This window comes from Nomascus leucogenys, chromosome 15 (genome assembly GCF_006542625.1).
Source record: "Nomascus leucogenys isolate Asia chromosome 15, Asia_NLE_v1, whole genome shotgun sequence".
Taxonomy (NCBI): Eukaryota; Metazoa; Chordata; class Mammalia; order Primates; family Hylobatidae; genus Nomascus; species Nomascus leucogenys.
In genome coordinates, this window is record NC_044395.1 from 83,428,022 (window position 1) to 83,453,028 (window position 25,007).

At 33.7% G+C, this 25,007-nt stretch overlaps 1 protein-coding gene across 2 annotated transcripts in view; it reads left to right on the plus strand.

Moving 5' to 3' along the window:
• The window catches only part of GAS2 (growth arrest specific 2), a 134,833-nt gene that overhangs the window by 42,911 nt on the left and 66,915 nt on the right, over positions 1 to 25,007 (plus strand). For both annotated transcript variants that reach the window (XR_004033648.1, XM_003254329.4), the window contains exons 4-5: positions 2,710 to 2,851; positions 14,397 to 14,460. Coding sequence is in view for 1 of the 2 variants with exons in the window: in XM_003254329.4 (XP_003254377.1) it covers positions 2,710 to 2,851; positions 14,397 to 14,460 (206 nt within the window). In the remaining variant the exon portion in view is untranslated. The remainder of the gene's footprint in view (positions 1 to 2,709; positions 2,852 to 14,396; positions 14,461 to 25,007) is intronic.

The following is a 25,007-nucleotide window of genomic DNA, read 5'->3' on the forward strand; positions in this document are numbered from 1 at the left end:
CTGCCCACCAGGGATATAGGTGGTAGATCTTAAAGTGGCTCATTGTTTGGATTTAATCTTGTTCTTTTCCTAAACATAGTTTTTGCCTTATTCATGTCATAAAAAAGCTTTACCATCATCTCTTGGAGATTTTATTCAGCAGATTATTTTTATAATATGTTTTGGCTGAGATAACTTGCCTACTACTTTGATTTTTTTAAAATTTGGTAGTATTGTTAAAATATAAAAGTCACTGAAAATCCTATTACTTGTTTTGGAATTATATAAAATAAGTAAATGTTCCTTGATACATCAATCGATTCCCTTCCTCAAAGGCAATTACTATCAATTTACTCATGTCCTTCTTGAATTATTTCTAAATTTACATTCTATAATCATGTAAATATTTATATATGTATCACAACATATTTACATGCAATTTAACTTTATTTATGGCCATCTATGTTGCATGTGTATACACACACTAATGTGTATGCATGTACATACATCATAAAATGATACATCATAGAACAAATATCTGTTTGCAAATTTGTTTCTCCTTAAGAGTATATTCTGAACATATTTCTCGTTCAATACGTGTAAATATGTTGTATTTTTTTATGATTGTATAGAGTTTCGTTGTATTTACATATTATATGTCATTCCACCAGCTCTCTTGATGTATTTTTGTTTTTTGCTATTCAATCAGTGTTGCAACAAATATACTTGTACATATATTTTAATCATGAATGCTATTTTATGTGTAGAATATATTCTTAGAAGTGAATTGCTAGATTTAAGGAATTTATATTTTAATTTTAATACATACTAATTAATGTTTATTAATACCTTACAAGGGAAACATTATACTACACTATTTCTGATTGTTTTTATAACTCATCTAGGAAAGCATTCTTTTGAAAACCATTACTTGATATCTGGACAAAATCATTTAAGGAAATATTGCTATATAGGTAACCCTATATATGGTTTATATAGCTACAGTGCCTAAAGTATATATCTGTGTATTTATGCAGAAACTTTGATTGTATCTATCCTAAATCAAATTCGAGTTGCAGCAAAGAGATGGATCTTTGAGATTAGACAGACACCCATTTTGAGTGATGTGGTAACTGAATGTTTTAAGTTACTATGTATTACCACAAAATCCCTGGAACTCTAGTAAGAACTCCAGTAAGAGTTGCATGTTGGCAGGCTTCACCAATCCACCTAAGCCATTATTTTATTTTTTTATAACCATCCTTGTAAATGAGTTCAACAATCAACAATATTTTGGTTGTATTTAAGGGTTCACTGTGAATATAAGAACGATTTTATAAATTTTAATCACAAAGTGCTTCTCCCTTGATTTTTTTGCTTGTTGAGGCAAAGTCCTATGTAGCCTAGCTCACCCGAAGGCGTGCTCATTGGTTTTTTTTGGTTTTTTTTGGTTTTTTTGTGAGACGGAGTCTCGCTCTGTCGCCGGCATGCTCATTCTTTCACATCACAAAGAATTACATTCTTCAGCTTCATGGAATGTCATGGACATAATTTATGTTCCATTAAAGAAAAAAGATAACACTTGGTATGGTTCCAAGGGAGATTTCCTGCTTAAAATTTTACGAGATGGTTAACAGAAAAGTCTATCCAGGTTCACCCCCACCCTTATCTTAAGCACGTTCTTATCCCAGAATAGAAATGATGCAGAATGTAAACCATGCATTTCAAGGTCAGATAGCAGAGTTCAGACCAGAATTATGTTTGTATTATATGCTATCACTATATCCTGTGGTTTAAAAGAAAATAGTCCGGAAAAAAGTCTGTAGAATGTTATATTTTTGATAAAACATCTCACTCTGTCACCTGAGTTGGAGTGCGGTGGCATGATAAAGGTTACACCTACTGCATGATACACCATGTACTACATGATACACCTACTGCAGCCTCAACTTCCTGGGCTCAGGCAATCCTCCTGCCTCAGCTCCCCAAGTAGCTGGGACCATAGATGCACACAATACCTGGCTAATTTTTATTTTTATTTGTAGAGATAGGATATCATTATGTTGCCCAGGTTAGTCACAAACTCCTGGACTCCAATCCTCCTGCCTCGGCCTCCCAAAGTGCTGGGATTACAGGCATGAGCCACCATAACCAGCAAATGTTATCATTACATTATTTTTTAACATTTTCCTTTCTTGGTATTGATGGCTGAGACTTGTGATGTTAAATAATTCCGCTGCTCTCTTTTGACTTTATAATTCTTGTGTAATTTTTACAGTATGTGTTTATACCTCTAAGAATGCAGGTGTATATATGTTATATGTATATCATATTCATATAATATATTCGTATTTCTCCCATTCCTCTTTCACCAATGAGAAATACATTTATAAGTACTTTGTGAAAAATACTGATAGAATGCTTAGATGAAAGGGAAGGCCATAAAAATTGTAGAAGAGAAAGAGAAGCAGCAGCCTGAGCCAAGAAAAGTACTTAACTATCTTTACTCCTAGGTACTAAAAAGAAAAGGATATATGCTTGCAGAAACAGATTTTCAGTCCCTTACTGCCAGGTTAATTGAATAGCATTATATTTCCTTTCTAGGGTTCTTTGCAAACCTACTTATTGGCATGAGGTCATTCCAAAGCATTTTGTTGAAAACATGTTTTTAAAACATCATTGTCCTAACTTTGACAGATTTCTCCTAGAACGAATTTCTTTATTTTTCAGAATCTACCATTGAAGAAGATCCCATGCAAAGCCAGTGCACCCTCGGGCTCCTTTTTTGCCCGAGACAATACAGCAAATTTCTTATCCTGGTGCCGAGATTTAGGGGTGGATGAAACGTGTCTATTTGAATCGGAAGGTTTGGGTATGTATTAACTTCAGAAATTTAGTTGATAAAATAAATTATCTTTTGTCTTAGTATAGCCATCAAAAAGTTTTTTGTATGATGTCATTTTGCAGATTATTAGCTTAAAAAGTCTGAGTTTGTTGAAATCTTGCAGGTTTGCTGCTAACTTGATACTTTGAAGGTAGAAAAATGAATATGCCCTCTTACTATTGGTTACCTCATGGATACAAGAATAGAAACAGAAGTAGCACAATTCTTTAAGCTAAATATAAGGGCCATTAGTGCAAAATTGGTGCAAAATTGTGGATATTTGGAAAACAGAGGGCCAAATTTTACCCCCAGGCTTTGATCTGGATTAAAGGGTAGCTGTGCATGTTCTAGCCATAGAGAGCACTCTTGTCTTTTCACCTCTACAACAGTATGGAAACGCTGTTGCCCATAAGCTCTACCTTTATTGAGACTACAGATTATTCATTCATTTATTTATTTTTTAGTGAGTTAAAAATCAGGCAAGATAACAAGAGATTAATATCATCAAAGATGTTGAATTAAAAGACAGATACCTTAGTGCCTACACCTACTGAGATAACTGCGTAGATTTCTGTAGCTGTTTCTGATTGAATTTAGGCAAAGTCACTTCCAAATCATAGAATGAGCTTATTTCTTTGGAAGAAAACATACATTGGAGCATTCAGTGTTTCAATACCACTCCATACACTAGGATAACATGTTCAAACTTTCCATGTAGCCTCCACCACAGTACAACTCAAATATGTAAAATATTAGAACTAAAGGCTCATTTTTGCAAAATGCAGCCAAGTTGAGAAAGGAGACATCTAGAGAAAAAAACTTTGCTTTCTTTTTGCCTGAAGCCTTAAAAATCAATTTAATAGGTCATATAATACCAAATATTAGTATCAAAGTAAGGAAGCATCCTTCAGAGAGAACAAGTATACAAATTACCTTCCAAACAGCCAAAATGCCTATTGCCCCTAGGCCCCATTCCCATGAGTAACCTAGGAAATTTATGGAAATAGTTGAAATCTTACTCATTTTATGTGCTTAAGGAAATCTGTATTTGTTCTCAGAGGAGTTGGTGTGATATGGCAAAGGAATATCATCAAATTTCTGAAAATTCTCTTAGCAAAGATGGGAACAGCATAAATTTAGCCTGGGGGAATATGCTAGACCTGAATAAAAAAAAGGAAACAGAATAATCTCACAGTAGGCTGCTGTACACAATAGTGTGTTCATGAAATGCTCAGTAAATAAATCAGCTTTTGATTATTATTACAATTTCCTCGTATCAAAGTAAAAAAAATTTGGTGGAAGATGTGTGCGTATATGGATAATACCTGTTTTTCAGTCCTGTGGTTAATTTACAGATCAATTTTAACTTTCAGGTTTGTAGGAAACCATGTGAGTGGAGGATTATAGGAAGGGGGTGTAGAAGAATTATTTGCACAAACAATTAAATAAAATTGCTTACAAGATCTGGTAAATGTTAAGATCTTGCAAAAATATTAGCCATAAAATCAAATCTTAGTAACAAGGCGTACACTCTGCATGTGTGGACAATTAACATCACGATTTAAAATTCTACAGTGCCTCTGAATTGCCAAAGAACAATCACATGGGGAAACTATCGTTAATTTGCTAGTTTGTTCATTGTACAATTTTTCATTAAAGAAGCACTTTCTCAGTGATTACTATAGGCTAAATTGGTTAATAAAAGCTATGAATGTAAATATGGTCTTGTCTCATTTTCTCATTGTCCATGACTTTTTTTGTTGTTTGAACTAATGAAATTTTCCTGTGGACACCAAGAAGAGTCCATCTAATACTAAATCCTCTCTGCTAGAAATAGCACTATAGGTGAAAATTCTAATGTGTATTTACTTTGATGGCTTTTAAAAACCCCATTCAAATAATAATACATTTTACCCTAAAATTATAAAGTTTAAAGCAACTTATATAATGACCCTGGTATATAAATGCATACTCTATAGCAAATAAAATTATGTCAGGAAGAACTTTTAGATGGCCTACTTCTTCAGCCTGTTTGAAAAAATATATTCTGACATTATAAAAAGCCCATAATTTATAGATATTATATATATAATTGTACAAAAATTTTTGTACAAATTTTAAAGGCTATAAAAATTTAAAAATCTTTTGTAAACTTCTCAGTACCAAGTTAAATTAATTAGTTAGGTTTTCCAGTTGCTGCTCAATGAAAAGATAAATTTGCAATTTCTCCTGCTCAGAATAGAACCCAAAGTGATATATAATAGGCTCTGGGGATGTAATAGAAGGGGGTCAATATTATGGCATTGACTTTAGGATTAGTCAGAGAAAGGAAACAGCTGTGCTCATAAATGTTCATGATAATCAGGAGGAAGGACAATAAGAAGTTCCATTTCCACAAGTGGAATCCTTTCTCCTTGTTTTGTTTTGTTTTGTTTTAATTAGTCATTGTGGGTGAGGGAGAGATTGAGCCGCTGCTGATGACTTTGGACTCTACTTGCAGAATTGACTTTCTTGCAACAATAACACTGTGTCCTCTGCTTGATGTCTTTTCACACTTCACTTTTGAAAGGAAATTCGGGGCAAGGCTTTTTTTTTTTTTTTTTTTAACCTCAAGATTTCATTTCAGTGGCACAGAAGATGAAACACATCCTTTGTGTCCTAGTGTTTTGAACAGCAAATAAAATGAAAAGATGTTCTGATGAAAGGGAAAAATGTGTTTGAATGATAAAGTAGATCACTGTACTGAGTTTGTATGAAGAGGCTTCTGTGTTTAGCTGTTCAAAGGTCTTTGCCTGCATAAAGCATCCTTATCTTTGTGGCAACTGATATGCTACCCTCTGTTGCAGTGCTTTTTTGTACAATTATTTGTCAGAGGATCTTGATTCACAACTCACTGCTCTCTTTTCACAACAGCTAATGGCAAGAAACCTCAGAGGGTGAGGGAAGGTGTGCAAGCGATGAACTGGGGAGAAGGGAGGGCAACTAATTCCATATGTTTATGTCATGCTTCTTGTCTTTTTTATGCTTGGCAGATAACTTCATGTGCCACATACAGGGTTTAACCTGTAATTTATACTCTGTGACATTCTTTAGAGATAATTTTTCCTCTGTAAAATGTCAGTTCTTAGATCATATGTTCGCTACATCCTGAAATGTTTCAGAAATAAACCCATAGAAAAGTGGACATGAAGAACCTATTTGCAAAAGACTTATACAAATCCAATTAAGATATTAAAATGTTGGACACTTTAGTAATAAGGTAGATGTGAATAAAAGCTATGAAAAATAGCTAAATTAAGAAAATTATACAGTTAGTATTGGTAAGTATATATTATATCAGAATCTTCCATACATTGCTGAAGAAAATTGGAAATTGGCATGCTTTCTTTGGAAGGCAATTTTATATCAAAGATCTCAGAAGTATTTACACACTTTGATTAAGTTGTTCTGCTTCCAAAAATGTATTAAAAGGCAATTAGTAGAGATAGGAACCAGAAATGTCTACTGAAACATTAAAAAAAAAATAGCTGGGACCTATGATATTTGGTAGCAGCTTAAACAAATTGTAGTCATCCATAGATGCCGTCCAAAGATAATATTCTTGAAACTATTTAAGGATATGGGAAAATATGATATATGATTAACATGAGGTCACCCATTTGTATCTATAGTTAACAATAAAATTTCACATTCAGAATTTGAAGGAAAAATAAATAGTAATTAGGTTGTAAATTATATCATTTTCTTCAATTATCTATTAACAAACTTAAGATAGTGAAGAATTATGGTATGTAATCTGAAACATGAACAATTGATTTATATTATGATGCAATTGGACCAATTAGCCTAGAGATCTATTGACATAAAATTTTATACATCAGTATATTAAGAGGATTTTTCCCATTGTTGAAGTTAAACTGGTACTTTAAGTGATTACAGAATTCTATGTGGTATCATAACAAAGGTTTTTGTGTGGTGTGCGGAGCATGTTGTAACCATAAAGGTCTATATATAATATTCACTCTGACACCTGCTGTTCAAACCATGTTGGCATATAAGTGACAAGAGAAACATTTCTTTTCATTACTCTGATACATTAAGATGAATAACAGTTTCATTAGATTCCTTTAAAATATTTAGGATTGTGCTTTAAGTTAAAAAGATGAACATAAGTATTTTCTTGAATTCGAAAGTATGTAGTTGATCAGTCTGTAAACAAAATAGACCCCAATAATTATTTTATAAGAAATTAACTTTTAGTTGTAGAGTTAAAAATATATATAGCTATAGAAGGCTCTAGGTGTGAAAGTATTTATATTTTCAGTTTCAACGAAATGGAAAAGTTATTGGACTCTATTAATCAATAATCTTCCTAACAGTAAGTTTAGTAATTTTTCAAATGTTCATTTAAATAAATAATTTAACCACGTTTTCTAAAATGATCTTGAGTGTTTTTATGGGGCTAAGTTTTACAATTTAAATTAAGATCAGAAATCTATACTTTATTTTCAAGCTTAAAAAGAGTTTTCAATTATGAATCATGAAATTGATGCTTTTATGTCATTTTTTACTAAGAAATATTTTAAGTAACCATTTTCTTAAATTACTGCTAGTCTTTCTGTACAGTTTATTATTTGTAATTTACATTGGCCTATCAATTTAGAAATTGTCAAGTTAACTCTTTTTCCTAGAAATTTGTTTATTTTGTTTTATTTATACACATTCTGGTGAGCTGGGAGATGGCGAAAAAAGGGATGGGGAAGTATTTGCTTGCTATAATTGTGTCAATATCATTATGTTATTGGATAATTATAGGATTTGGAGGCCAGTGACTATGCTTCATCTATTTCTCTGAGAAAGAATCTACTCAACAAGAAAAGGGTTTGCTATCTGCAGTGTAGCATGCAAATGTGTGTGATTTGTTTGAGTATAACTTTTAAAAAAATTTATTTTCTGTGTTTGTGTTTGCTGTGTGGTACTGTCTTCTTTTGATGCATCATCCTGATGAGGAATTTTACAAATTTTTTTTGTTTTGTTGAACATTGGTGAGCATTTTGCTTCAGAGGCAAGCATTGTCTACCTGAAGTAAAAAGGTTTGTGTGTGGATTTTTAAATATTAGCATTTTCCATTTCATTTCTTAAAGTCACATGTTGCATCAGAAAAAGAATCTATGCCTGCCTGTAAGTGTTTGATAAATCACTCCTTATTCTTGTTTTTGTCTATATTGAAGACTATAAGAGTATTTTTGTGGGAAAAAAGCTATATTACTTTTATGAGTATTAATTTATGATAATAATTTCAGGATACTCATTCAGCCCTGGATTATTTATATTAATTTCTTTCCCAGGATCATTTTCTTTTAGACTTTTTTTTTTTAACACATTTTTGTTTTATGAAGTACATACTTCATTAGCATTTCAATTCACTTTTACTCTAGAACTCAGAAAACCCTTTTCAAATCTGGCCCTCTCCCCTAAGCCAGGGAAGATGCAGGAGGGAGCAATTAAATCCCTTACCCAATGTTACACAACTTTTAAATGGCCCAGCTACAGTTTGATTTCAGCTCCATTCACCTTCAAAAATCATGCCTCATTAGTTATAGAAACATATACTTCGTCTGCATTCATTTTAGATGTTATTAGAATTATTTCAAGCAAAAGGAAAAAATATATACCAACTTAGAAAAGACTCACCTCTGATTGCTATTCTGAGTGATAGTGGCTTAATCCATTATTTTAACCTGGGTGCTGGGTGCTAGAATAAGAAAAAGTGCTCTTTTTTCCAGGATATTTCTCAACTCTGGGGCAAAGGCAATGAAATTCATTATATTCTGTAGGGCTTCCATTGCTGATGAGATTATGAATGGACACTCCTTGTTCAAATGATTTATATGGATGCCATATTCTATTTTAAATCATTCTTACTGGTGATTCTGAGAAATGTAGATATTCACACACATCATTATTGAGCTTGTGAGATTCTTCTTTGTTTGCTTTTTCCTTCTTCTCGTCAGCCTCAGATCAGTTTTATAGCCCCTAAATTGCTATCCCTATTTATCACCTACATTTAACCTCACAGATTTTTGTGTGGGTCTTACTCAGAGTGACATGACATAGAGAGTAGTTTGTAACTGTCTTCACTTTCTTGGGAAGCATGAAAGTTTTTATGTATCTTATAGCTTCCAGCAGGAGAGAAATGCCTATAATATTTATTAAGGGCTAATCCAACATTCGCATTATTTCCCCTCCATTTATCATCATCATCATCATCATCATCATCATCATCATCATCACCACCACCACCACCATTGTTATCCTTCACATTTGTAGAGCATGTTACATATGTCAAAGCACACTTAAATATTTTCAGCAAAACATATGTAGGAATTATAACTACTATTTATTATTATAACATTGATTAATACAGTACTTATCAAACTTTAGTGGATATACATATCACCTGGAAAATTTGTTTAAATGTAGTTTCTGATTATTAGAGCTGGATAGGGCCTCAAATTTGCATTTTTAATAAGCTCCCATGCCATGCCAATACTGCTGGTCTGTGGGTCACATTTTAGTGCAAGAGAGTAACATTTATTGAGTGTTTACCAGGTACCATGTGTTCTTAACCATATGGTTACCTTATAAAGAAGAGCAAGTAGAAGACATGGCACTTGTTTTAGAGTTGAAGAAATTAGCCTTAAGTAGAACCCAATTCTTCTGACTTCTAGCTTACTATTTCTTCTACTATACCACTCTCCTTGGCATATTAGAACCAATTCTGTACTCTGGGAAAATAGGCAGCCATTAATTTATAATATTTTTATAAGTGAACAACATTTATCCAAAAGTATATTTTTTCAAGTTTCCTTACTAAATAAAAGGCTAAAAAGCGATTTTTTTCAACATTACCATTAATGTTATAACCTCTAGTTATATAGAAACCGAATGGACAATACAATTTTTCATGCTTTCATTTCTTTGCCCATCTGTTAAAACTTAATATATTTAGCTAAAGTATACATTCATGGTCTAATGCATTTTATCCTTGCAGATTCTGTGACATTGAAATTCTACCCTCTTGCTTTAGTGGAAGGCTTCATTTTCTATTCCTGGAGCTAGCAGCATTCCATTTGACATTTGATGCCCATGAGATTTTTTTTTTTTTTATAGAATCTAGGTTATGAGATTGAGTCTCTTGCCACATATTTTTGAATGGAAACCTGTGTTACTTTTCCCAGAGGTGTTTTACATTATGCTTTTCTTGAAATGGTTTTGATTATTTAAAAAGAAGCCACCAATGATAAAACCATTTGTGTAATAATCACCATTGACTAGAGAGCTCTTTATTTGTTTTGAAGAGAATTTGTTCAGAGGAAAGCTACAGCAATCCTCTCTTCTATCCCAACTCAAAGCAAAAGACCTTGTTAATGTTACAATGATAAAGTGGGGAAAATGTCTCCTCCTATAAATTTTAATGTAACTGGACGTTCTTTTGAAAAAGATAAATGACGAAATGTGCTTAAAATGAGTAGTACATATGACTGCATGCAAGGGCCTTAGTACAAACACAGTACAATGAAAGTTGCCTGTCTAATTATCTTGACAAAGGTATACATTCAGTTATTTTATCTTCTAAAATAGACAATATATAATTACATTAAAAAATTAATAAAAGTGAACTCTACTAAATTATTTTAATCACAAAAGAAAATTAAAGGCAAAGTTTAATCACAAAAGAAAATTAAAGGTGTTTCAAAAACTGACATGTGTCCTTATGCAATTGTTACTTGAACTTTGTACTTAGCATCAACTTGTAATTGCTGAAGGATATCTGCTTTATATCTTTACATGTTGGCCAAATTGACTCATTTAACCCGAAGTTTGGTTAAATTCAGAATTAACTATATCTGATATAATATAAAAGATAAAAATTTAAAATATACTCATTATAATAGAACCCATCTAAATTATATCTCCTAACAGTAATCTTCTCTTCATTCTAGAGTTTCCCTCACTGTCTAGTAACTGACACATTATGATGCACAAAAAGTGCTTACAGGGAAAAAAGTGAATTAATATTAATCGACTAAACCAAATAAAATAATGAAAAGAAAAAAATATAAAACTAACATTGGGCTGGTATTTTCTATGTGCCAAGTACTGTGCTAAGCATAACAGTAAATATTATTTTGTTTAATCATCACAAAAATATTATGAGGTGGGCACTATTGTTTTCTTGCAGAAAAATGTGGTTTTGTAGAATAACCTCACAAAATAATATGACCAGCAAGTATTAGTGCTCATACTCACACCCAGATCTTTGTGGCTTGAATTACACAACCGTTATACTCTTTTCATCTTTTTTTTTTTTTTTTTTGAGACGGAGTCTCGCTCTGTCGCCCAGGCTGGAGTGCAGTGGCGCAATCTCAGCTCACTGCAAGCTCCGCCTCCCAGGTTTACGCCATTTTCCTACCTCAGCCTCCCAAGTAGCTGGGACTACAGGCGCCCGCTACCAAGCCCGGCTAATTTTTTTTGTATTTTTAGTAGAGACGGGGTTTCACCATGTTAGCCAGGATGGTCTCGATCTCCTGACCTCGTAATCCGACCGCCTTGGCCTCCCAAAGTGCTGGAATTACAGGCGTGAGCCACCGTGCCCGGCCTCTTTTCATCTATTAACTTTAGTTTAGAACTTGCTCTAGTGCCACTACCAAAGTCACCTTTTTAGTATAATATAGATACTACATACAGACATTTGAATTTACATTTTATAGCAATAAGGTAAGAGTGCTTGCTTTTGCAATTAAACATTTGCATGATTTAAATTCTTGCCTTTTCTAAAGATGCTAGGTAAAACTTTAGCCTTTATTCAGTTTGTTCATCATCACAACCCCTATCACCACCGCCACATAACCATATAACCCATAACCATCATCTTCCTTGTCTTATAAGGCATAGTAGTCACTAAGGCCTTTCTCTGTTCTAAGTATTGCGTTAAGTTATGCAACTCTACAGATTTGTCTTAGTCATTGCTTACTGGTCACCAATCATTCTTTTTTTTTTTTTTTTTTTTTTTTGGTCCATTAGTGGCCAGGCTTGGTATATTCGTTATTTGAAAAACTATTAACATATGAGGTAATATTACAGATGGGCTTTAAAGCAATTTTATTGCTTTATAAAAAGGCAATATTTACACAAAGAAGTGAAAGTAAAACACCTGTTTTCTGTTAACATTTTCCTAAGAAATGATGCTGGGGAAGAGGTTTATCTGTCTTAAATTTTAATGGGCTGATTCTGTTAAGGAAATAAAATGGAAAATCATGCAGTTTCTTCTCAGTTTGCCAAAATGCTTTTCTAATGAGTCTGTGATAGAGTTTATATTGAGTTTTGGCATGCAAAAGCTGTTTTAAATTGGCAAATGAAGAAGCAAAGAAATACACAATGTTGATGCATCCTACATGTGAAATTGTCTTTCTTACAGCACTCACATTATTATTTTTCTTCAGAATGAATTTGATTTTCCAAATTGGTATTCAGCATATGTACAGTAAGTTGGTTAAAGAACCATTTTTGTCAGGTATTATCTTTTATAGTTGGTTATTAGCTTCACATTGACACAATTTAGTCAGTTAACTAATAGTTTTTATATTTTGACACTCTTGTCATCAAGAAATGCATGACATTGTATCCAAAGCTCTTGATGCTATAGCCACTGCTTCACACAGCTTTTACCTTAGGATGAGGGCATTAGTTTTAAAAGTCCTCCTCTCCTCAGTTTTTATATACTTCTTTCTCCCACTCAAAACTCCCTTTTTGTTATTTTGTACCATGGATATGTTAAAAAAAAAAAGTCTGAATGAGAAAAAAATTGATGATCTATACAAGAATATCCATTTTCATTTGTTTATTTCTGTTTTGTAATATGTGTTATTGTTCTCTGTATGAAATTGATGCTTGTGTGGTATTACAGCTCTTATGTTACTTTGTGCTGGAATTTATTTAATATACTAAACCTTATGAAGTTGATATCATTCTATCCACAGTCAACCTGTAGTACATTTGAAACTGGAGGTAGTAAATATCTTCATTTTAAGCCCTTTTAATTAAAAGCAATTAAAAATTCCCTAACTAGTACTTTGTGACAATTTACTAATGGTCATCTGAATCTAAAATTTGTGTTATCAGTAATAGAAATATCCTGCAATTCAGATTTTCCATAATCGGTTATGGGATTTAAAATGTAATGGTGGGATTAGAATTCTGGTAGGATTCAAATTTATTTTAAAAGCTTTAAAATGCCATTTTATAACCAAATAATAATACATTTGGATGTCTCCTTAAAACCAAATGAAATCACATACTTTTACTATCAGGTAAAAGTGTTTATTCTATTTACTACACACACCCAGCAAATTCCACTGTGCTGTCAGTGGATCAAATATTGCCACTATCGTAATCTGTAGAAAGAAGGAACTAGAATATTTAAGTGAATAGAATAATACTGGAAAGTTAAATTATTATGGAATTCTGTGTTTAAGAATAAAAGCAATATTGCTCTTTTTCTTAAAGTCTATCAATAAACAATCAATAAGCTAATATTTTCCTTTTTTAGAATACTATGTATCAGTGTAAGACTGTTCTCAGTGCAAATTTTTTCCAATCTCTCTTACCTTTATTCAGTGATGAATAAAAGAACATTGTAAAAATCCCCACATTTTGCTTAAAAAAGAGAATAGTATGCTCTTTTACATGCTCTTCTTGTAGGCTTGACAAAAGCAAGCATGATTTGTCAACATTACTGAATGTCTATCAGTAAGCAAATGCACTAATTAGTCACATTATATTATAATAGAAATATCAATTCAAAGTACAGCCTTCTAATTTGCTTCTGTGATGGGCAAAACTGGCTGATGGTGCCTTGGTACGTATTTCCAAAATTCAGTCAGTTGAAATTGTTTCTTTCTAAAATATCATTTAAACAGATTTGATTAGAAGAGCACATGAAGTGACAGGGTCTCACTTTGACATTTATCTTTGGAGGATAACAAAGGAATGTAGTATAAAATGTTTATCCTTATTTCATTTTTTTTCCTGCTAAAATTATTGTTGGAGGTAGGCCCATGATATTAAAATGGCTAGCCCTTGCTCCATAGTTGTGATTTGTGTTTTTAAATATCAATTGTTGATAGGTATCATAATTACAGCTACATAGGCATCCAATATTGACGTACCAGTATTAATTAATTGAATAAAACATTTTTAGGGTGAGATTTCCTGAGGGTTTCCTGAGATTTCTGGGGTGAGAGTTCCTGAGACGAATAGCTTTCGAGGAAGCATAGGCAGCGTTTTGAAAACTAATTTAAGCCTTTAGTAGAGCTAGGTGTATTGAGGTATGGGATGGGTTCTATGACTGTCAGAATGAAGACTAGTTCCTTTCCTGGGAGCACAGGGATGAGGGTCATTGGCAAGCCTGTGCTGTTGAGCTGCTTATTCCTTCTATTGTGAAGGTGTTCACTTCTGTCTTGTCTTTCAGTCCTCCACAAGCAACCCAGAGAAGTGTGTCTCTGTCTGCTAGAGCTTGGCCGGATTGCAGCCAGGTAGGTCAAACCACTGCAACTATGTCAAGACATAGACGATTTCAGCATCCAAGCAACACAGAAGCTTGCTGGCTTTTCATTGCTAATGTTTAACCTGGATGTTGAGAATCTACTCATTCGCGATGATAATATGAACTTCTTGAGGGCAGCAGTTGACCAAATTAAAAGCGTGCCACCAATATCCCTAATCTCAAGATCTTGTTGTCAAAGCCACTATGTCTAAGCATTTGCTGATATCCTTTAATAAAATACATTTTCCCTCCAAAACTTTCCTGGGTGGGGTGAGGACATTGTACATGCAGTTTTATATGACAGTTCTCCTTAGTGGAAAGTCTATTCCCATATTCTGTCTATCTTCCTCCTCCTTCACCTCCTTGCTTCCTTTTTACTTTTTAATAATTTTCAGCCTCCCTTTTTATTCCTTTTCTTCATTTCCCACATTCAACACTTTGCTGTTTTAGTTTCCACTTCTGACTGGGATGATAGTTTTAAAATTATCTACATTTTTATTAGAAAAAGACATAGAATGTTATCCTTATGTAGAAGCATCTTTGAAACCTGTTTTTTTCCTGTAGGAAGGAAAAACAAGAATTAATTGCAGAAATCATAGCTAAATAAGCAGAGGAAGGAACTCTTAGCTAAAGCAACTTGCTTTGGTTTCATGTTTTCCCATTTATTATCTTGCATACCATCAGACAGGGCTTCTGGCCAGTCCAGGAAGCCCAAAGAACAAGAAATGAAGATACAAATGTTTGAAGAAGTCTTGATGCAAATTAAAAATTCTAGATTAATTAGAAAATGGTTTCTTATCCACATCTGGGTATACTTTTAGGGTTGAGATCAGATGAACAAGTAAGGTAAAGTGAGAACTAACACTGAATGAACATTCTCAAAGAATTTATTAATAAAATCAAGAAAAAATAGGTGAACACACCAGCGATTTACAACACGGCTAGAAAACTTGCTGCCAATTAATAGACCTTTCTTTGATCCAATAGAAAATTAACCTGTAATCAGAATATGTAACCTCAAGTTCTTTGAATCATCATATCAATATAATCTTCATGAATTGTGCATCAGGTATAAATTTCATTTTGCCACAATAATTGGGTGTGCAAAAGATTGCTTTAATGTTTTTCAATTCAAATTAAATATTTTTGAGTCTTACCTCAACATGGAGTAAAAAAAAACAATTTGAGACATGTGAAGATTTTTCTATTTACCCCACGCTCTTCCCAGTTAATTGTGGGAAGGCCTCTGGGGGAGAACTCTCTAGTCTTGGTCCTCTCAGATGTCTACTGCTCAGGCATAGTTCAAACTTGTGGCATCTGGCTGTTTCTTAGGGCTTTGTTCTCTATCATTGCTGCCACATACTTGGCTTCTGTGAAGGAGCAGGATAAAGATATACCTCTTGCTTCTAGGACCCTGCCACACCTACTCCCCCACCACCTTGGGGCTTCTGGCCTGGAAGACAAATGGCCTTGAGTCAAGTGAAAACCAAGGACTCAGCATCTATTGCTTAAGAAAGGGGAAGTTGGCGGAGCGCTGTGGCTCATGCCTGTAATCCCAGCACTTTGGGAGGCCGAGGTGGGCGGATCACAAGGTCAGGAGATCGAGACCATCCTAACAGGATGAAACCCTGTTTCTACTAAAAATGCAAAAAATTTGCCAGGTGTGGTGGCGGGCGCCTGTAGTCCCAGCTATTCCAGAGGCTGAGGCAGGAGAATGGCGTGAACCCGGGAGGTGGAGCTTGCAGTGAGCCTAGATTGCACCACTGCACTCCAGCCTGGGCGACAGAGCAAGACTCCCTCTCAAAAAAAAAAAAAAAAAAAGGGGGAAGTTAAAAATACAAGGGGTAGGAAATCAAACTAAATAAAATTTCAATAAATGAACTGCTGCCAAGGAAATATTCAAGTAAAAGAAATATGGATTGTCTAGCGTTCCTACTTAAAGAGAGAATAGACAAAAAACTTTTTTTAGTTGATTATCACATTAGAATACTCTAAAATGCCAGATATAATTTTGTTACTTAAATATTCTAAATATTTCATCAGATAAGCCTCTTGCTTCTGAAAGTTGTGATACAGAAGTAAACAGACGGGGTTATACTATCTCTAGAATTAGGTGGGATTTATAAATTTTCCTCCCATTTAAGTTTATAGCATTTGCCTTATTTCTGGATTTTATTTTATATATTGTTATTATATATTATATTAAGTGAGCACTGTGATTAGGGAGCCCGCTGAATAAACATTTTAATTATAGCCAAGTCATCAAAGAAGAAGACAAGCTGCCCAATTATAAAATGCCTTTAAGAATCACCTTTCCTCCAGCTCCGAGTCTGGCATAAATTGCCCCTTGTTGCAGGATGTAAAACAAATTAAAATCTTGGTTAATGAAAGTGAATTATAATGGCCTTGTCATTTTCAAGGTGATACATTATGTGAAGAGTTCCTCCCACCCAAATATTTTAAAATTGTGATTTGGGTTTATTCCATTTCTGACCATGCTTCATTTCCACACAACCTGATAAAAGCAGTAATTATTCACATTACCAAAAAATAAATTATGGATTTTACAAAAGAAGTTCCATAAGGATTAAGATAACCCTTACATTAAAATATTTAATTTGTAAATTTGGCCTTTTATCTTCTTTACTCACTTGGATGGTGTGAAGTATTCTGTACTTTCAGCAATAAAAAAAAATCCTAATAAATTATTCATGGTGCTACTATTATTTTAGTATGTGACATGATGGTAAACAGTTGAATACCAGTAGGATAGATTGAACATTTAAGTAAGAATGTCTAAGTTTCTCTCTGCATACATTTAAAGTTTTTTTTTATTTTGTTGCAAATTCAAATATGTTTTACAAACGGCAACCCAATAAACTCAGATCTTACTGTTTTACCCCTGTGTTGAAGCATAATTAGTTGAAAGAAAAAAGGGAAATTTCTCTTAATCTAATTTTACTCCTAAATTTTGCCTCATATACATTAAACATATATCTAAATGCTTACATTTGTACTTCTCACAAACCCATAGAGGATTATACAAATTAATGACTTAAAACAGTTTTAGGTAAAACTAGAAGTGATTTTGGGAGAACTCTCAATAATCACAACAGTAATTTGCACACAGAGCAGATGAGTTTAGACCTTAATCAAGTCTCCAGTACAGTCTTGTGAGTTTTGTGTTTTTCATCATTGGTAGATGATGTATTCTTATATTTGATTCTAAACACTTTTCCAGTTTATATAAACATAATTTTAAAACCATAAGCATCACTTTGAAAATGATTCCCAGTGAGTTTCTGATTCTCTGCCATGTTTTCCTCTCTGGGGACACTTAGTGAAGCTCCTTTGCGAGCTGTGGGCTTCTCTGAGTTCTGAGATTGCTGAATGAGACCACTTATTTTTGTTCTCATGGGTAAAACTTCCTTTTATTTTCAACTAAATAGAGCTATCATCACTGGAGAGTGAAATCCCTCTGCTAATATTTCAGAAAAATATCAGTTTCTGAATATAAAATATGTGTTTGACTTGTGAAAAGTAAAACTCTGTGTAAAAGCAAGTTAATAAAACCTCAAAGATATTTTTAATGACAGTGCTTTGATATTCATTGCTGAAAACAAAGTTAGTATAAATTCAACATTTTTTGACTGTAGAGTTAAGATGATCCTTATAACAGAAGTAAAAAAAAACTTTTGATATTTTCGTTTGGGATCATAATCAATAATCAGTGGTATAGTGGAGTTTCTTATGAATTTTATTTCTTAGTATTTCCTTGATTTGGAGCAAAATTTATGACCACTTAAAAGAAATATACTTTCGGAACATTTTCTTTAATCTCTGATTTTAATTCATGACCTTTTAAAAGGAAATGTTACTTAAAAGAAAAAAATATTCTTATACAAAGATGATTAACTGACCCATCCTATTTAAAGCACTTGAACTAACTGCTGAGAACATCATATACTTTCACATGGTTGAAATTTCCTTCCAAATCTAAATCAATCTTTAAATTGCTTTAAAACGGAAGATAAATGAGGAAAAAATTATCTTGCAGGAATCTATAAACTGTCTGTTATATGCCTTAAAAAGGGCAGTTTCTCGCACTAGGCTGTAAAATTTGTCCCTCTAACCCTAGTAAAATAGGATCCAGATGTCTTTTGTTTGAAAACTCTAGACTACTAAATAGTTTGGGTAAATTTTCTAGTTCAGGCCTCAGTTTGGGGACTTAGCTATTTTACCTAGAGCTCAAAAACTGTGTCAAGTGCCAGAAAAATGAGAAATCCATTCCTAAAACCTCATCATAAAGTCATTAACCGTAAGATCTGTTCCCTATCACTTTTTTCAAAAAAAAAATGAGACGAAAATATGTTGCCCTTTGAGTATTCACCCTACTTTCATTATCACTGGGGTATAAAGGTATGAGGATATGATTTTAGTGGATTCTACCTTCTTGGTCTCTTTAGTGTGACCCTTAATTAGTTTGAGAACAACAGCTACCCCATTCTAAAACTCTGAAATCTTGTAGTTGGAAGGGAGTGGAAAATACTATAAATGTGTGAAAACCTCATAGACAAAATAAAAGTGTGGAGTGGTATAGAGTTCATGGAAACCAGAATGAAGCAGCCTTTTGGAGAACAGAAAAAAAGATCTATTTGATGACTAAGTTGGCTTGCAGGTGCAAGCCCCCAACCCAAAGGGAATTTTGTAATTTACAATCTGTTGACATCTCCAGACAGACAGGAAGCCAGTGAATCGTATTTAAGTATGCATTTCAGGACTGGCTGACTGTACCTTAGGCAGTTTGAAGTATTCAAAAGCCAATGTAAGCAGAGATTTGGGACTTAGTGTTGATTTTTTATGTTCAGTGGCATAACTAATTTTCAGCATTCCCAGATAAAGAAAAATCTCCAGAGAAAGGTTTTCCATGTGTGACTTTGTTACCAATTTTATTCAAATCTAGTCTACTTTGTTTATATTGGACATAGAGCCAAGTATGTTGTTACTCGAACATATGTATTATTATTTCACTTTGTAAAAAAATTTAAAAATTATGCAATCTATTCCTGAAAGGTGGCATGAATCCACCTACAATTACAAATGAAATCATATTTTCCAATTCACCTAATTTAAGTTTCAAATATGATATTTTCACTTAGGGATGACTTTTAATTGGCTGTGACTTCTCACGTCTTAAGTTACTCGAGCCTCACTACCAAGTTTATGCTATTCTTTTAAGAACATTAAACATAACCAAGTTTTATAGCTTCCTGGAACTAAGATGGCAGAAAAGTTTACAGAGTTTAAAAGGGGTTGCTTGCCGAATTTTATCCAGTGAGTTAGTAGCAAAGCTGAATTTATAATTTGATCTGCTAAACTCCAGTACTGAGATAGTTCTGACATTTCGTAATTCTAGGGAAATTTATTTAAAGAATGACTACAGTAATTTTTTTGGTAAAGAATATAACACTATTACTTTGTATTTTAACAGCTTAATTTTGAAGTTAACATGATGTCATTCAGTGGTATAATATATTCTAAAAACCAAGAATTTTAGCAACAGAACCTTAGTGCCTCAGTTTCCAGATTGTACAACACTTAATTTGTCAATTAACTTATCAGCAATCTCAGATGTTGTGCCATGTGTCAGAGACTATACTGGGCACATGAAGTATACTATTTAATTCCTTCTAATAATATTAAAAAATAGAAATTAGAATTTCCATTTTATATTTAAATAAAACTGAGATTCAGAAATAATATATGCCAAGATATCCAACAATGTCAGATGCATTGAAGATGCTCAGTAGCAGTTGCTTTTCTAAGATTCTTCCTCTTGCCTCCCTCCCTCCACTGCTACAATAGACCTTGAGAACAGGCCATTTTCATTTCTACTTTTCTGATAGAAAATAGACTCATCAAGGTTAAGTGATTTGTGAAATTTTAGAGGTAGGTTATAAAGGAAATAGAAGAATAAGAACAAACTAACCCCAAAGCTAGCAGAAGAAAAGAAATAACTAAAATCAGAGCATAACTGAAGAAACTTGAGACCCCAAAATCCATACAAGGATCAATGAAACCCAAAGTTGGTTCTTTGAAAGGATACCAAGATTGATGCACCACTAGTTAGACTAACAAAGAAAAAGAGAAGATCTAAAGAAGCTCAGTCAGGAGTGACAAGGATGACACTACAATTGATCTAAAAGAAATACAAAAGATCCTCAGAGACTGTTATGAACACCCTATGTACACAAACTAGAAACTCTAGAGGAATGGATAAATTCCTGGAAACATACAACCTCAAAAGATTGGATCAGGAAAAAGTTGAAACCCTGAACAGACCAATATTGAATTCTGAAATTGAATCAGTAATAAAAAGCCTACCAACAACAACAACAAAAGCCGTGGGCCAGATGAGTTCACAGCTAAATTCTACCAGACATGCAAAGAAGATCTGGTACCTATTCTACTGAAACTATTCCAAATTTAAGGAATAGGGACATCTCCCAGGTTCATTCTGTAAAACCGGCATCACCCTGATTCCAAATCTGGCAAAGACACAATGAAAAAAGAAAACTACAGGCCAATATTTCTGTTGAACACAGGTGCAAAAATTCTCAACAAAATACTAGCAAACTGAATTTAACAGCACATTGAAAAGTTAACTCCCCATGATCCAGTAGGTTTTATTCCTAGAATACAAGATTGGTTCAACATATGCAAATCAATAAATGTAATTTACCACATAAACAGAATTAGAAACAAAAACCATATGATCATCTGATAGATATGGAAAAAACTTTTGATAAAATGCAACATCCCTTCATGATAAAAAAAAAAACCCTCAACTAACTAGACATTAAAGGAACTTACCTCAAAAGAATAAGAGCCATCTATGACAAAACTATAGCCAACATCATATTGAAGCAAAAGCTGGGCAAAAACTGGAAGCATTTCCCTTAAGAAGGGGAATGAGACAAGGATGCCTACTCTCTTCACTCCTATTCAACGTGGTACCGGAAATTCTAGCCAGAGCAATCAGGCAAAAGAAAGATATAAAATGCATCCAAATAGGAAAAGAAGAAGTCAAATTATCTCCTTACAAAAAAATAAAATAAAACACCTAGGAATACATCTAACTAAAGAAGTGAAAGATCTCTACAAGAAGAACCACAAAACACTGCTGAAAGAAATAATAGATGACACAAACAAATGGAAGAACCAGTTATCATTAAAACGGCCATACTGCCCAAAGCAATGTATAAATCCCACACTATTTCTATCAAACTGCAGCTGTCATTTGTTATGGAAGAAGAAAAAAGTATTCTAAAATTCATTTGGAACCAAAAAAAAAAAAAAAAAACCCCAAATAGCAAAAGCAATTCTAAGCAAAAAGAACAAAGCCAGAAACATCACATTACCTGACTTCAAGCTATACCCTAAGGCTACAGTAACCAAAACAGCATGGTACTGGTACAAAAACAGACAGAACAATGAAACAGAATATAGAATCCAGAAACAAAGCTGCCTACCTACAGCCATCTGATCTTTGGCAACGTGGCCAAAAATAAGCAATGGAGAAAGGACCCTTTTATTCAATAAATGGAGCTGGGATAATGAGTATCCATAAGCAAAAGAATGAAACTGCATCCATACCAATCACTATATACAAAAATTAGCTCAAGATACATTAAAGATTTAAATGTTAGACTTCAAACTGTAAGAATTCTAGAAAAAAAATCCTAGGAAATACTAGGATTTCTGAATACTAGAGTAAATCTGCAAAAGCAATTGCAACAAAAACAAAAATTGACAAGTGGGACCTAATTAAACTAAAGAGCTTCTGCACAACAAAAGAAATTCAACGGAGTAACAAGCAACCTACAGAATGGGAGAAAATATTCACAGACTACACACCTGAGAAAGGTCTAATATCCAGAATCTATAATAAACTTAAACAATTCAATAAGCAAAACCAAATAACCTCATTAAAATTTGGGCAAAAGACATGAACAGACACTTAAAAAAACATACAAGTGGCCCCAAAACATACAAAAATGTTCTCAATATCGCTAATCATCAGAGAAATGTGAATCAAAACCACAATGAAGCCAGGCACAATGGCTCGCGCCTGTAATGCCAGCACTTTGGGAGGCCAAAGCAGACAGATCACTGGACCCCAGTTTGAGATGAGCTCCACCTCTACAAAAAATTACAAAAACTCCACCTTTAAAAAAAAATGCACCCAAAAAGTTTAGCCAGGCATGGTGGCATCTGCCTGTAGTCCCAGCTACTCAGGGGGCTGAGGTGGGAGGATCACTTGAGCCCGGGAGGTCAAGGCTGCAGTGAGCCATGATCACACCACTGCACATCAGCCTGGGTGACAGAGCAAGATCATGTCTCAAAAACAAACAGACAAAAAACCCATCAGTTACTGGTGAAACTGCTGAGACAGGGGAAGACTTATACACTGTTGGTGGGAATATGAATTAGTTCAGCCACTGAGTAAAGCAGTTTGGAGATTTTTCGAAGAGCTGAGAACCACTATTCAACCCACCAATCATGTTAGTAGGTATATACCCAAAGGAAAATAAATAATTCTACCAAAAAGACACGTGCACTCATGTGCTCATAGCAGCACTGTTCACAATAGCAAAGACATGGAATCTAATTGCCCGTCAATGGTGGATTGGATAAAGAAAATGTAAGACGTAGAATACTATGCAGTCATAGAAAAGAATGAAATCATGTCATTTGCAGCACCATAGAGGCAGCTGAAGGACATTATCTTAAGCAAATTAACACAGAAACAGAAAACCCAATACTGCATGTTCTCACTTATACATGAGAGCTAAACAGTGGGTACTCATGGACATAAAGATGGGAACGAAAGACACTGGGAACTCTAGAGTGGAGAGCAAGGGAGGGAGGAAAGGCTAAACAAAAACTATTTATTTGGTACTATGATCACTACCTGGGTAATGGAATCATTTGTACCTCAAACCTCAGCATTATGCGATATACCCATGTAACAATTCTGCACATGTACCCCTGAATCTAAAATGCAAGTTGAAATTATTAAAAAATAAAAAAAATAAGTAGGTCAATGGAACAGTTCAAAATCTAACTCAGAGAAGAATGAGAAACAAATCTTAATGTGAGTATTGTTGGTACTTGTCAAGAGCAAGGTAACCAGATACTGTCTACAATTCAGCATAATCAATGATTACTAGAAAACTAAAAAAAAAAAATGTATTCAATTTTTGGACAAGGTTAAAGTCTTCTAGATTAACTTATTTTGGTCAAGGATTTTTGTACATTTAATACTTACATGTTTTATTAAAGCCTTATATGCATTTAGGGATTCAAAACCATAAGACTGAATGTATATTAAGAACCTTATTTTTATAGGAGAATAGAGAATTTTTTTACATTCAAATGGTAGCTGTTAGGTAATTGTCCTGTGCCAAGGTCTGTGTGAGATACTTGTGATTCTTGGAATGAGACAGACAATGATCTCTACCACTACAACATTTGCAGTCTAGCACATTTCCACCATTGTCCTGTCCCATAAACTGGTACCTATGTACAAAAGATTAGAAATATGTTCAATGGTGCCTACAGTCTTTTAGCAAGTGATATCTATGTAAGTAAACATTAATCTGTGGACTAGAGGCTGTTCTCAAAGCAGTACTTGTTCAGTGGAATTGGGCTCACTAGACTGTTTTGTTTAAATTTTCCATCTCTCAAAGGGCTCCTAACACATAGCACCCCTCTTTACTATCTGAATTCTGAAAAAAATAGAAAATAAAAGACTTGCTTATCACCTTTATAGCTAAAAAGATCCAAGCCAGTAGACATGTTTAGTGTCTTTAACAGAGCTCCAGAATTAGGCCAATTAACTATCTAGTCACAAGCAAAGTGGGGGTCCATGTGGAGGGCTCCCGGTGGACAGCTTCTTTCCCAGAAGTAGGTAAACTAAGTAAAGCATGCTCAGTTTATTCATAAATTTACTGATTTTATAAATCCCTTTATCTTGTAGTGGATGGGTAATGAAGCAGAAAAGCCAGGAATAAAACTACTTGAGCATCCATTGCAAAAACGAAACATCAAGAATAGGGAAATTGCTTTCCACTAGGAGTATGTACTGAACATATGTGTAATGATATCAGTTAAAATAATAAGCAGTTAGAATAGGACAATTACTTAAGGTTAAATCTGATGATGTTTTCATATACTGTTCAATGAGAAGTACTAACATATTGTCAACATATTCTCTACCTATAGATTATTTACTTTGTAGATTTTTTTAAAATAGATAAAAAAGTAGATAATAGTAGATTTAAAAAAAACATGTTTTTAAATCTCCAAGTGACATTTTCCCTCCTTTTTAACACCCGATCACCTGATTAAAGTCAGAGAAACTGCATTTAAGTCTTTATCCTGCTCCTCGCTGCTTATATATTTTCTCTAGATCTCTATTATCTGTAAAAGTGAAAGGGTGTAAATTGATGATCTCCAAAACCCTTCACAACT